At 35.5% G+C, this 13,415-nt stretch overlaps 1 protein-coding gene and 1 non-coding gene across 11 annotated transcripts in view; one reads left to right on the forward strand and one right to left on the reverse strand.

Annotated features, from left to right (window-relative positions):
* LOC105490672 (leucine rich repeat containing 63) overlaps positions 1 to 13,415 on the reverse strand; it is a 77,848-nt gene that overhangs the window by 32,778 nt on the left and 31,655 nt on the right. For all 10 annotated transcript variants that reach the window (XM_071081342.1, XM_011756536.2, XM_011756534.2 and 7 more), the window contains one exon: positions 11,013 to 11,170. In XM_071081342.1, coding sequence (XP_070937443.1) covers positions 11,013 to 11,170 — 158 coding nt within the window. The remainder of the gene's footprint in view (positions 1 to 11,012; positions 11,171 to 13,415) is intronic.
* LOC112428196 (small nucleolar RNA U13) lies at positions 9,566 to 9,669 on the forward strand. The gene has a single exon (XR_003020144.2). It is a non-coding gene; the product is annotated as a small nucleolar RNA U13 (small nucleolar RNA).

A 13,415-nucleotide genomic window follows, 5' to 3' on the forward strand; every position in this document is an offset into this window, starting at 1 on the left:
TGCTGTGAATAATACTCATTTAGGAGAAGAGAGATTCATGAATAAATCTGTTATATACCTTCTGAGACCATCCCAATCAGATATGTGCTAAGTACTACTACATTCAAATATATGTGCCTGTGCGTGTGTGTGTTAGTGAAAATTTATGAAAGAGGAGATAAATTGCTTACAGGATAAATAAACAAGTTAGATAACTTCCACTTTGCTTTTTCAGTGACACATACTACACCTACTTTGTAGTTTTATGTAAAGGAAACTTTAAACATTATTCTTACAATTTAAGACTTACAAATATTTATAGCTAGGGATTTTAATAAAAATGTTTTCCACAAACTCATGTGGATTTACATGAGAAATATATTATATGAGGAGACATCACTGGCCTCCACTGAGGTACACACGTTCATCTCACCTTTGTTATCATTTACTGATGTTCACTATTACATCCTTGAACCGAAAGTTCCTTTCAGTTAAGAAGGCAAGCAAATGTGCTGGCTAGATATTTTCTAACAACAGCCCCAAGTTCCCTTTTAATCTGCTGCCGTTTCAAACCCTTCACACTTGGGACTGGCTGCGGGAATTCTGAGCTGCTACAACCACCATTCAGTGACATCCAGAAGTGAAGGTTTCCTAGGAGATTTACTTTCCTCTGGATTATACCACAAGAAGTCAGATAATGGTCACATCTATTCTGGAATCTCCACCTGTGAGCTTTCTCTCTCATTTCCCCACACTTGTTTGGGGCAGCTTTTAGGTATTTACTTTGTCTAAACTCTGGAAATGTTCCCATCAGAAACTTAAATCCTTGCTTTTCATTTTGTCTTTTTCTGCATTTGGGGAGGGAAAACTGTAGTTAACTCCACATACATACGTCTGCTTGGTTCATTATGTAAACTTTACATACTTTGATTCAGCCAGAATCTAGCTTTTTATTATAAAACCACACTTCTAGAATCAACTTCAAATATTTTGTCTCTCAAGGGTCTGGATCAAATACTTTTATTTTTAAAGTATTGTCTTGCTTGCAAATATAAAATCAAACAAATAAACTTCTTCTGTGAAACTTAAAAAAAAAAAAAAAAAAAAAAAAAAAAAAAGAAAAGGGTAAGGAAAAAAAAAGAACCTTATAATAGATACATACATTTAGCCCCTTCCAAACTTTTGTACTCCTGTTGTCAAATATTTTACTTTTATATTAGCTATAACACCCACAATATATGGTTAATGTATTTATTTTAAATAATCAGTATTCTTTTAAAGAGATTTCAAGATTGTTTTAAAAGGTCCTTTATATTCACTGATGTATTTACCACTTGTGGTGCTATTCATTATTTCTTAATTAACTAGGTTTCTATTTGGTCTAATTTTTTTCTTTTTTTAACTCCTCAGGCTTTTTTCCAACATTTCTTGTAGTAGAGATAAGCTTGAGAAAAACAAATTCAGCTTTTCTTTGTCTGAAAACATCTTATTGCATATTCATCTTTTAGTGATATAAGATTTATTCTTTATCAATGAAGAGTTTATAACTTTAAATAGTTGCTAGAAACACAGTCTTAAGGCAGAAATGTGCAAAATAGCAAACAAATTCTTTAAAGCTTATAACCAAGGACCGGGTGTGGTGGCTCACGCCTGTTATCCCAGTACTTTGGGAGGCCGAGGTGGGTGGATCACCTGAGGTCGGGAGTTCGAGACCAGCCTCTCCTCTTGATTTTTATACGATGGCCCTCCTTGTCTTACCATTCTTGACTTAAAGTTTACTTTATCTGATATAAGTATAGCTGCTCATGCTCTTTTTTGGTTTCAGTGTATGTGGAATATCTTTGTCCATCCCTTCATTTTCAGCCTGTGTCTTTATAGAGAAAGTGAGTTTCTTATAGACAGCATATAGCTGGGGCTGATATTATTTATTTATTTACTTATATTCAAGGTTTTTATTGATAGGTAAGGGTTTCCTGTTGTCATTTTGTTATTCGTTTTCTGCTTATTGTGTGAATCCTTTCTTCCTTTTTACCTCTCTTACTACCTGACTTTGTGTTTAAGTAATTTTCTCTAGTAATATGTTTGGATTCTGTGCTATTACAGGTTTATGCTTTGTGGTTACCATGAGGCTTACAAAAACCATGATATAATAGGTAATTTTAAACTGATGACAACTTAACTTTGCTCGCAAGGAAAAGCATCAAAAACAAACTCCACACTTTAATAGCACCTTCTACATATTTTGACTTCTTGATGTTTCAATTTACATCCTTCCATATTGCCTATCTCTTAACCAGCTGTTGCAATTGTTGTTTTTAATAGTTTTGTCTTTTAGTCTTCATATTTAAGATGTAAGTGGTTTACTTACCACAATTACAGTATTAATACGTTCTGAATTTGTCTAGTTTTCAATTTTCTTATTTTCAGCAGTGAGTTTTATATTTTGAAATGTTTTCTTGTTACACCTTACAGCCTATTTCTCCCAGATGGAAGGACTCCCTGTAGCATTTTTTGGACAGGTTTGGTGTTCATGAGTTCCTTCCGCTTTTGTTATTTGGGGAAAGTCTTTATCTCTCCTTTGTGTTTGAAGAGACACTTTAATGGGTATAGTAGTCTCAGTCAAGAGGGTTGTTTTTTTTTTTTTTTTCCTCCCCTTCAACACTCTCTCCTAGCCTGCAGGGTTTCTGCTGAATAAGCTGCTAAAAGCTGTACTGGGGCTCTGTTGAATGTCATATGTTTCTTTATTGTTTGTGCTGCAAATATTCTTTCTCTTTGATTTTTGCTAATTTGATTATGATGTACCTTGGGAAATTCCTCCTGCATTGAATCTAATTGGTGACCTTTGAATTTCCTGTATTTGGGTGCTACTGGTTATCTCCAGATTTGGGAAAATCTCAGCCATTATTTCCTTAAATATGTTTTCTAGGTCTTTTTTTTTTTTAATTTAGCTTTTATTTTAAGTTCAGGGATACACATGCAGATTTATTATATAGGAAAACTTGTGTCATGGGGGTTTCTTGTACAGATTATTTAATCACCCAAGTATTAAGCCTAGTACCCATTAGTTATTTTTCCCAACCCTCTCCCTCTTCCCACCCTCCACCTTCCAATAGGATCCAGTGCATGTTGTTCCCCTCTATGTGTCCGTGTGTACTCATTATTTAGCTCCCACTTATAAGTGAGAACATGAAATATTTGGTTTACTGTCCCTGAGTTAGTTTGCTAAGTATAATGGCCTCCAGCTCCATCCATGTTCCCACAAAAGACATGCTCTTGTTCTTTTAAATGGTAGCATAGTATTCTATGGTGTATATGTACCACATTTTCTTTATCCAGTCTATCATTGATGTGCATTTAGGTTGATTCCATGACTTTGTTATCACAAAGAGTGCTGCCATAAACACACGCATGTGTCTTTATAATAGAATAATTTATATTGGTTTGGGTATATACCCAGTAATGGGATGCTGGGTCAAATGGTATTTCTGTTTTTAGGTTTTAGAGGAATTGTCACACTGTCTTCCACAATGGTTGAACTAATTTACACTCCCACCAAGAGTGTATAAATGTTCCTTTTTCTCCACAACCTCAACAGCATCTGTTATTTTTTTCGTTTTAGTAATAGCTATCCTGCCTGATGTGAGATGGTATCTTATTGTGACTTTGATTTGCATTTCTCTAATGATCAGTGATGTTGAGCTTTTTTCATGATTGTTGGTCACATGTATGTCTTCTTTTGGAGTGTCTGTTCATGGCCTTTGCCCACTTTTTAATGGGGTTGTTTGTTTTAGTTCCTTATAAATGCTGGATATTAGGCCTTTGTCAGATGCATAGTTTGCAAAATTTCTCTCCCATTCTGTAGGCTGTCTGTTCACTCTGTTGATAATTTTCGTTGTAATGCAGAAGCTCTTTAGTTTAATTAGACCCCATCTGTCAATTTTTGCTTTTGTTGCAATTGCTTTGGTGTCTTTATCATTAAATCTTTGCTCATTCCTATGCCCTAAATAGTATTGCCTAGGTTGTCCTCCAGGGTTTTTATAGTTTTGCATTTTACATTAAAGTCTTTAATATATCTTGAGTTAATTTTTGTATATAGTATATGGAAGGGGTCCAATTTCGATCTTCTGCATATGGCTAGCCAATTATCCCAGCACCATTTATTGAATAGGGAATCCTTTCCCCATTGCTTGTTTTTGTCAGCTTTGTCAAAGATCAGATAGTTGTAGGTATGCAGCCTTGTTTCTGAGTTCTCTATTCAGTTCCATTGGTTTATGTGTTTGTTTATGTACCAGCACCATGCTGTAGCCCTCTAGTATAGTTCGAGGCAGGTAGCATGATGCCTCTAGCTTTTCTCTTTTTGCTTAGGTTTGCCTTGGCTAGTCAGGCTCTTTTTTGGTTCCATATGAATTTTATAATGGTTTTTTCTAGTTCTGTGAAGAATGTCACTGGTAGTTTAATAGGAATACCATTCAATCTATAAATTGCTTTTGTCAGTATGGCCATTTTATTAATATTGATTCTTCCTATCCATGAGCATGGAATGTTTTTCCATTTGCTTGTGTCATCTCTGATTCCTTTGAACTTTGTGTTTCGTAGTTCTCCTTGTAGAGATCATTCACATCCTTGGTTAGCTGTATTCCTAAAGATCTTATTCTTTATGTGGCAATTGTGAATGAGACTGTGTTCCTGATTTGGCTCTTAGCTTGACTGTTGTTGGTGTATAAGAATGTCTGTGATTTTGGCACATTGATTTTGTAGTCTGAGATTTTGCTGAAGTTGTTTATCAGCTTAAGGAGCTTTGGGGCTGAGACTACGAGGTTTTCTACATATGGGATCATGCCATTTGCAAATAGGGATAGTTTAGCTTCCTCTCTTCCTATTTGGATGTTCTTTCTTTCTTTCTCTTGCCTGATTACCCTGGTCAGGATTTCCAATACTTTGTTGAATAGGAGTGTTGAGAGAGGGCATCCTTGGCTGGGTACAGTGGCTCACGCCTGTAATCCCAGCACTTTGGAAGGCCGAGGCGGGTGGATCACGAGGCCAGCAGATCGAGACTATCCTGGCTAACATGGTGAAACCCCGTCTCTACTAAAATTACAAAAAATTTAGATGGGCGTCGTGGTGGGCGCATGTAGTCCCAGCTACTCGGGAGGCTAAGGCAGGAGAATGGCATGAACCTGGGAGGTGGACAATGCAGTGAGCCGAGATCGCACCACTGCACTCCAGCCTGGGCAATAGAGCGAGACTCTGTCTCAAAAACCAAAAAACAAAAACAAAAACAAAAAAAGAGAGAGAGACAGAGGACATCCTTGACTTGTTCCAGTTTTTAAGGGGAATGCTTCCAACTTCTGCCCATTCTGTATGATGTTGGCTGTCAGTCTGTCATAGGTGGCTCTTATTATTTTGAGGTTGTTTCTTCAATACCTACTTTATGGAGAGTGTTTAACATGTAGTGATGTTGAATTTTATTAAAAACCTTTTCTACATCTATTGAGATAATCATATAGTTTTTGTTTTTAGTTCTGTTTGTGTGATGAATCACATGTATTGATTTGCATATGTTGAACCAATCTTGCATCCCAGGGATAAAGCCTACTTGATCATAGTAGATAAGCTTTTTGATGTGCTGCTGGATTCAGTTTGCTAGTATTTTGTTGAAGATTTTTGCATCAGTGTTCATCAAGAATATTGGCCTGAAGTTTTGTTGTTTTTTGTTGTTGTTGTTGTTGTTGTGTCTCTGCCAGGTTTTGGCATCAGGATGATGCAGGCATCACTGAATTAGTTAGGGAGGAGCTCCTCCTCCTCAATTTTTTGGAATAGTTTCACCAGAAATGGTACAAGCTCTGCTTTGTACATCTGGTAGAATTCAGCTGTGAATCTGTGTGGCACTGGGCTTTTCTTGGTTGGTGGGCTATTTACTACTGATTCAGTTTTGGAGCTCATTATTGGTCTGTTCAGGGAATCAACTTCTTCCTGGTTCAGTCTTGGGAGGATGTATGTGTCTGGGAATTTATCCATCTCTTCTAGGTTTTCTACTTTGTGTGCAGAGAGGTGTCTGTAGTTGTTTCTGATGATTATTTTTATTATTGTGGGGTCAGGAATAACTTCTCCTTTGTTATTTCTAATTGTATTTGGATTTTCTCTTCCTTCTTTATTAGTCTAGCTAGTGTCCTATATTACTAATTTTTTTTTCCCCCAAAAAATCAACTCCTGGATCTGCTGATCTTTTGAATTCTTTTTTGTGTCTCAGTTTTCTTTAGTTCAGCTCTGACTTTGGTTATTTCTTGTCTTCTGCTAGCTTTGGGGTTGGTTTACTCTTGCTTCTCTAGTTCTTTCAGTTTTAATGTTAGGTTACTAATTTAACATCTTTCTAACTTCCTGATGTGGACATTTAGTGCTATGAATTTCCTGCTTAACATTGCCTTAGCTGTGTACCAGAGATTCTAATATGCTGTATTTTTATTCTCATTAATTTCAAAGTACTTCTTTTCTACCTTAATTTCAGATTTACCCAAGAGTCATTCAGGAGTATGTCATTTAATTTTCATGTAACTGCATGGTATGAGTGATTTTAAAAGTCTTGACTTCTATTTTTATTGTACTGTGGTCCAAGATTGTGTTTGGTATAATTTTGGTTATTGATATGGTTTGCCTGTGTCCCCACCCAAACATCATCTTGAATTGTAGCTCCCATAATCCACGTGTCGTGGGAGGGATCTGGTGGGAGGTAAATGCATCATAGGGGTGAGTTTTTCTTGTGATGAAAATGAGTAAGTCACGTGAGAGCTGATGGTTTTATAAAGGGCAGTTCCCCTGCACATGCTTGCTTGCCGTCATGTAAGACGTGTCATTGCTTCTCCTTTGCCTTCTGCCATGATTGTGAGACCTCCCCAGCCATGTGGAACTGTTAGTCCATTAAACTCTTTTTATTTATAAATTACCCAGTCTCGGGTATTTCTTCATAGCAGTATGACAATGTACTAATACAATTATTTTTCATTTGCTGAGACTTGTTTTGTGTTCGATTACATGGTTGATTTTAGAGTATGTGTCATGTGGAAATGGGAAGAATTCTGTTGTTTTAGGGGTAGAGTTCTGTAAAGGTCCAGATCCATTTTTGTCCAATGTTGAATATCTTTGTTAATTTTCTGCCTTGATGATTTGTCTAATGCTGTCAGTGGAGTGTTGATGTCTCCCACTATTCATTATGAGGGAACCTCAGTCTTTTTGTAGGAATCTAATAATTTGCTTTATGAATCTGGCTGCTCCTGTATTGGGTGCATATATATTTAGGATAGTTACGTCTTCTTGTTGAATTGAGCCCTTTAACATTATGTAACGCCTTTGTCTTTTTTGAACTTTGTTGGTTTAAAGCCTGTTTTGTCTGAAATTAGGGTTGCCTGATATTAGGCCCATCTGGTCCTGGATTTTACTTTGTTTGGAAGTTTTTTGTTACTGACTTAATCTCATTACTTGTTAAATGTCTGCTCGGATTTTTATTTGTTCTTGAGTCTGTAATTTGTGTTTTTCTAGAAATGTTTCCATTTAATCTAGGTTATATTATTCATTAGTGTACAATCATTTAAAGTATTCTTTTACAATCCCCTTTATTTTTGTAAGACCAGTTGTAATATTTCAATTTTCATGACTAATGTTAGTTATTTGTACATTCTCTCTCTCTTTTTTACTTAGTCTAGCTAAGGATTTATTTATTTTGTTGATCTTTACAAATAACCTAACTTTGTTTTCATTAATTTTCTCTACTGTTTTCCTATTCTCTATTTCATTTATCTCTGCTCTTATCATTATTGTTTTCTTCCTTCTGTTAACTTTGGGTTTAGTTTGCTCTCTTTGTTCAAGTTTTTTAAAGTGTAAAGTTAAGTTCTTAATTTGAGATTTTTCTTCTCCACATACCCCTTTGCCATATGTACCTATAGCCTTCTCCCAACATTAACGTCCTGTACAACATGTTGGTATATTTGTTACAATCAATGAACCAACATTGGCACATCATTATCAACCCAAGTCCATAGTTTACATTATAGTTCACACCTTGTGTTATATATTCCATGGGTTTTCAAAATACATAAGGAAATAGACTCACCATTACAGTATCATACGGAATCACTGCCCTAAAAATTACTCGTGCTTCTCCTATTCATCCTTTCTTCCCTTCTGCCACAACCCTGAAAACCGCAGGTACTTTTACTGCCTTTACACTTTTGCCCTTTCCAGAATGTTTTGTCATTGTTGGTTTTGTTCGTTCCCTTCATTACAGCCTTCTTTGTATTTAATGAATTTTCTGTAGTGTGCCACATTAATTCCCTCCTCACTTCCCTTTGTGTATGTTTTAATATGGTTTTTTAGTAGTAGTTACTATGGGATTGCACTTGGCATCCTAAATTTACAACAATCTAGTTTAGATTGATACCAAATTAACTCTAATGGCATACAAAATCTCTGTTCCTATACAGCTTCATCTCCCTTCTGTTTTGTCACAAATTAAATCTTTAAACATTGTGTGTCCATTAATACACATTTATAATTATGTTTACACACTTGTCTTTTAAGTGATATAAGAAAAATACAAACTGATAACCAAAATAATACTGACTTTTATATTTACCTATGTAGTTACCTTCATCAGAGTTCTTTATTTCTTTTTAAGACTTTGAGTTGCTGTCTAATGTTATCTCACTGTAGCCTGAACAACTCTCTAGCATTTCTTATAGGGCAGAAATGCCCTCGGCTTCTGCTTATTGGGGAATGTCTTAATTACTCCTTTGTTTTTGAAGGATATTTTCTGGTTATAGACTTTTGGTTGACAGATTGCTTTTCTTTCAGCACTATAAAGATGTCATCCAATTCCTTTCTTGCCTCCATAGTTTCTGGCAACAAACTGGCTGTGAATTTCATTGTAGAGCCCTTGTACATGACAAAACACTTCTTGCTTGCTGCTGTCAAGATTATTTCTTTGACTTTGGCTTTTGACAATTAGATTATATGTCTCATTGTGGATCTCTTGGCAATTATCCTTCTTGGAGTTGATTGAGCTTCCTGGATGTATAGAGTTGTGCTTTTAATCAAATTTGGAATATTTGGCCATTATTTCTTCAAATATTTTTTCTGCCCTTTCTTCTCTTTCCTTTTTTCCAGAGACCCCATTAAATGTATGTTGGTATACTTGATGATGTTCTGGAGGTCCCTTAAGTTCTGTTCATTTTTATTTATTTATTTTTCTTTCTGTTCTTCATACTTGATCATTTCAATTTACCTATTTTCTAGTTTATAATTCTTTATTCTGCCTAATCAATATTCCTAGTATTGAAACTTTCTAGAGAAGTTTTCAGTTTGGTAATGTAGTTTCCAGCTCCTGAATTGTTTTTTTTTCTTTTGTCATTTCCATCTCTTTATTGTAATCTCTGTTCACGCATTATTCTCCTTATTGAAATCTCTGTTCACACATTATTCTCTTTAGCTCTCTGTCCATAGTTTCATTTAGCAGTTTGAACATATTTAAGACAGTTTATTTGAAGTCCTTTTTCCAGTAAGTCCAATATCTGTGCTTCCTCAGAAGTAGTTTCTAATCCTTTAGTAGTTCATAAGCATGATGATTGGCTTTTTATGCTCATGAATAAAATATGCCTCCCTCAAGCCTTTTTATGACATTGGCACATTACCCGTCTGATGTGAAAAAATAGAGCTTCTGTTAGTTTCTTCTGTGAACAAGCCATATTTTTTGGATATTCCATAATTTTTGTTAAAAACTGGAACTGGACGTCTTAATCATTATAATGTGTTAACTCTGGAAATCACATTTTTCTCTCTCTTTGGGGTTTGTTTTGTTGTTTTGCATTCTATTTCTATTTTTATAGAATAGAAATAGATCAAATCTACTGCCTGATCAAATCTACTATTGAAATCTTCCAGTGAGGTTTTCATTTCAGTTATTGTATTTTTCAGCTCCAGAATTTCTGTAGGCTTGATATGAGCTATAGCTATTGAGTTGTTTAATAATTTTCTAAACTTTTTTTGTGAAGTCTGTATTCTTTGTCACATGTTTTCTTTAAAATCTCTGCTCTTTTAACTCGGGTTCAGTTATTGTTTTGACAGAGATTTCCTTACACAACAGAAGACAGAGAGAGGAGGAGAGAGAGAGAACTCTACCTTTTCAGATGGACTCTGTGCTAAGGCACTCCTTCAATGCTTAGCCAGGCCATTTACAACCACCTTTGCCTTTACTTCCTGCTTGTACTGCATTTAGAGGTCAGCCAGATGTGAAAGCTTAGGGCCTTCTCAGGTCTTTTCTAAGAATGTGTCTAGCCCCAGCCAAGCATTTGACTTTCCAAATTTCCCAGTATATATGGATATTATTTTAATGCCCTAATTTTTCAAAGAAACTCTCTGTAGCTTTTCCTATTTTTACAAATTTTCTATGAGTTAGAACTTACCTCAAAATAAAACTTAAAATAAAAAAGCATAGATTTTGAGGCCAAAAGGTTCTGGGTTCAAACCCAAGCTCTACAACTTGCTTACTGTGTGATCTTATACAAGTTACTTTCATTAAGCCTCAGTGTTCTTGTCTGAGGATAAAGATTATAATACTTTACATAATTATGTATTAGGAGTAATGTGTACGTGGCACGTAGTGGATACTTAACAAATGATAACTAATATTATTGCTATTCATGATATTGAGCTTGTGTTCAGTGAAAAGCCATCCTAGTACTAGATTTGTCACAGAGCCAAAGATTGCTAATAACTTAAAAATACAATAAATCTGAATTCAAATTCTCTTATGCTAAGTAATTTTAAAAAAGCACTGTGATTGACTTGAACCTCAGAATCTTTTTAAACTGAAGGCAAACTAGGAATATAGGTTTTGAGATGCAATTTGAATGTGTTCCTAAGAAATCTCTATTGTAATAGGAAAATTCCCCTCAATACCATGGAAACTAATCTATATTGGGAAATCTAAAGCAAAAATAATTGATAATACAGGAGGACACTGTCATTAAAAAGATCCAGCATACCTTCAGATTAAGTGCATTTCTTCCATATACTTGACAGTTTACTATGGCCAGGTTGGTCATGGCTGCTATTGTTTCATATCGTGTTGCTGCAACAGTCTTAAAACCTTCACCACGCACAATCTGTATCTCTGATTCTATTTTTTCAGTTTTGATGAGACCTAAATAAACAAAACAAAACATAAAATTTAAATGTGTTATCACCTAGAATGAAAGTTAAGAGGTATTTATCTTATGAAAATATTGAGTTACCCTAAGGGCTTAAGTGCACACATCCTCTGGCAGGGATTCCCCATAGCCTTCATCTACCCCAAACTCAGTTCTGTTTGCCAAATTGGGTGTTGTTTTGTTTTGTAATTTTAGGTGCACCATTATCTTCCCCAAAGTAAACCATATGCTCATAGATTTCTATCTGGATAATTTAGTTTCCATCAATATCTGTCTTTGCATACTATGTGTAAAAATATTTTCTTAAAATTTACTATGAATTACATAAAGAACTTCTTGGCTCATAAAATTAATAGGCAACGTCATGTAAGAATACCTCAGCAAGACGTCAGCCTCACTTTTTCCTTAGTATCACTTTGATGTACAATTCAAATGCCCTATGTAATTAAACTCTTCCTTTAGCTGGTAGATCCCCCATAGGAGACAAACAGACATCTCAGGAGTAAGCCAAAGAAAGACCATCTAAATTTAAATTTACTTTATTATGACCCTATGGGTTTCACCTTCCATCAAAAATGTCCCATGCAAGTATACACCAAATGTGGCAGGAAAGTATTTTAACATTTTATATAATATATTTTACTTTTGCAGCCAGTATTGCTGCATTGTTTGCAGAAACATATTTTATAATGTCAGTAATTCTTATGTTACTGCTTCGATGAGAGAAAATCAGCATCCTAGAACGAAGAAAACAAAAAAAGGTTTTTAATTTCTAAAACAGAACCTCTGTGCCCATTTCAGATCAAGAGACGTGAAAGCTTGAATAAAGAAAGATATATAATGTAATATAGAGATACCTTGGCTTGGGAGAAAGAATGGAGCAAGAAGGGAAAGAGAGTGAGTTAAGACATAAGTCTGTGGCCTGCTCCCTGCTCTAAGCCCACGCAGTCGGTTGTTGAGTAGAAATGAGGAAGATGGAGATGAAGAGGAGGTGATTGCTCAAGAATCTGGGGATTCTTAAATTTTCTAAGAAGGAAACCACCAGAGAAGAAACTCAATAAAGCAAATAATGGCAGAATGACATGGAAGAGACCTGGAAGTTAATTGACATCATAGACAAGGATACAAAAGTTCTGGGAGGAATGGCGGGTTATGGTTGGAGTGTTCTGCTGTATATAACCTTTTACTAAATGCAGCTATTTGAATTGTTAATTTGGTATATTATTTTTATTGTTCTAGAATTTTATTTGACTCATTTTAAAAAACAAAAATACCAGTTCTGTGGTGAAATTCTCCAATGATCTCTTTGCTTTCTTGGACATAGTAATCATAGTTACTTTTAAATCCATTTGAAACTCTAATATCTGAATCAAATATAGGCCTGTTTTATTGCCTGTTTCTTTCTACTGTTTTTCAGATATTTTATTTTATTTTTAGAATGTGTTGTAATTTTTTAAATTTAATGCTGGACTTCAAAGATGAACTATTTTAAGAAGTCTGGATAATATGCCCTCTCTCTCTTTCTTTCTCTTTCTCTCAACATGTTAGGTTTTCCTTGATTAGGCAGAAAACACCATTATCAAGGATTGGTTTGAGTTTTGTTAGGGCTCGGCTATTTTAGTTTTGTCTTCTTTCCTAGAACACCATCTTTATTCCTAAGGCATGGAATTTCAACTGAAATTCCAATGTGTTTACAAAGGCCCCAACACTTCGGCAGAGCTTGAACTCTATTATCCATCTTTTGTGCAATCACAAAACTCTATGATCAATTTCTTATCTTCTCAGCTGATGTTTTCTACTCTTTCTTGGAATCTTGTTCTATACATTCACAGCTTAGAAATCAGCTAGCACCCTTGAGGGAGTTTGTATGCAGATTTTTTTTAGGAGACTGTGATATAGTTTGTATGTTGTCCTCTTTAAATCTCATGTTGAAATGTAAATCCCAATGTTGGATATGGGTCCTGGTGGGAGGTGTTTGGGTCATGGGGGCAGATCTCCTATGGCTTGGTGCTATCCTTGTGGTAGTGAGTGGAATTCTGATCTTGTTTAAAAGTGTGTGGCAGGCCAGGCGCTGTGGCTCACGCTTGTAATCTCAGCACTTTGGGAGGCAGAGGCTGGCAGATCACGAGGTCAGGAGATCGAGACCATCCTGGCTAACAAGGTGAAACCCTGTCTCTACTGAAAATACAAAAAATTAGCCAGGCATGGTGGCGGGCGCCTGTAGTCCCAGCTACTCTG

Source organism: Macaca nemestrina, chromosome 16 (genome assembly GCF_043159975.1).
Source record: "Macaca nemestrina isolate mMacNem1 chromosome 16, mMacNem.hap1, whole genome shotgun sequence".
Taxonomy (NCBI): Eukaryota; Metazoa; Chordata; class Mammalia; order Primates; family Cercopithecidae; genus Macaca; species Macaca nemestrina.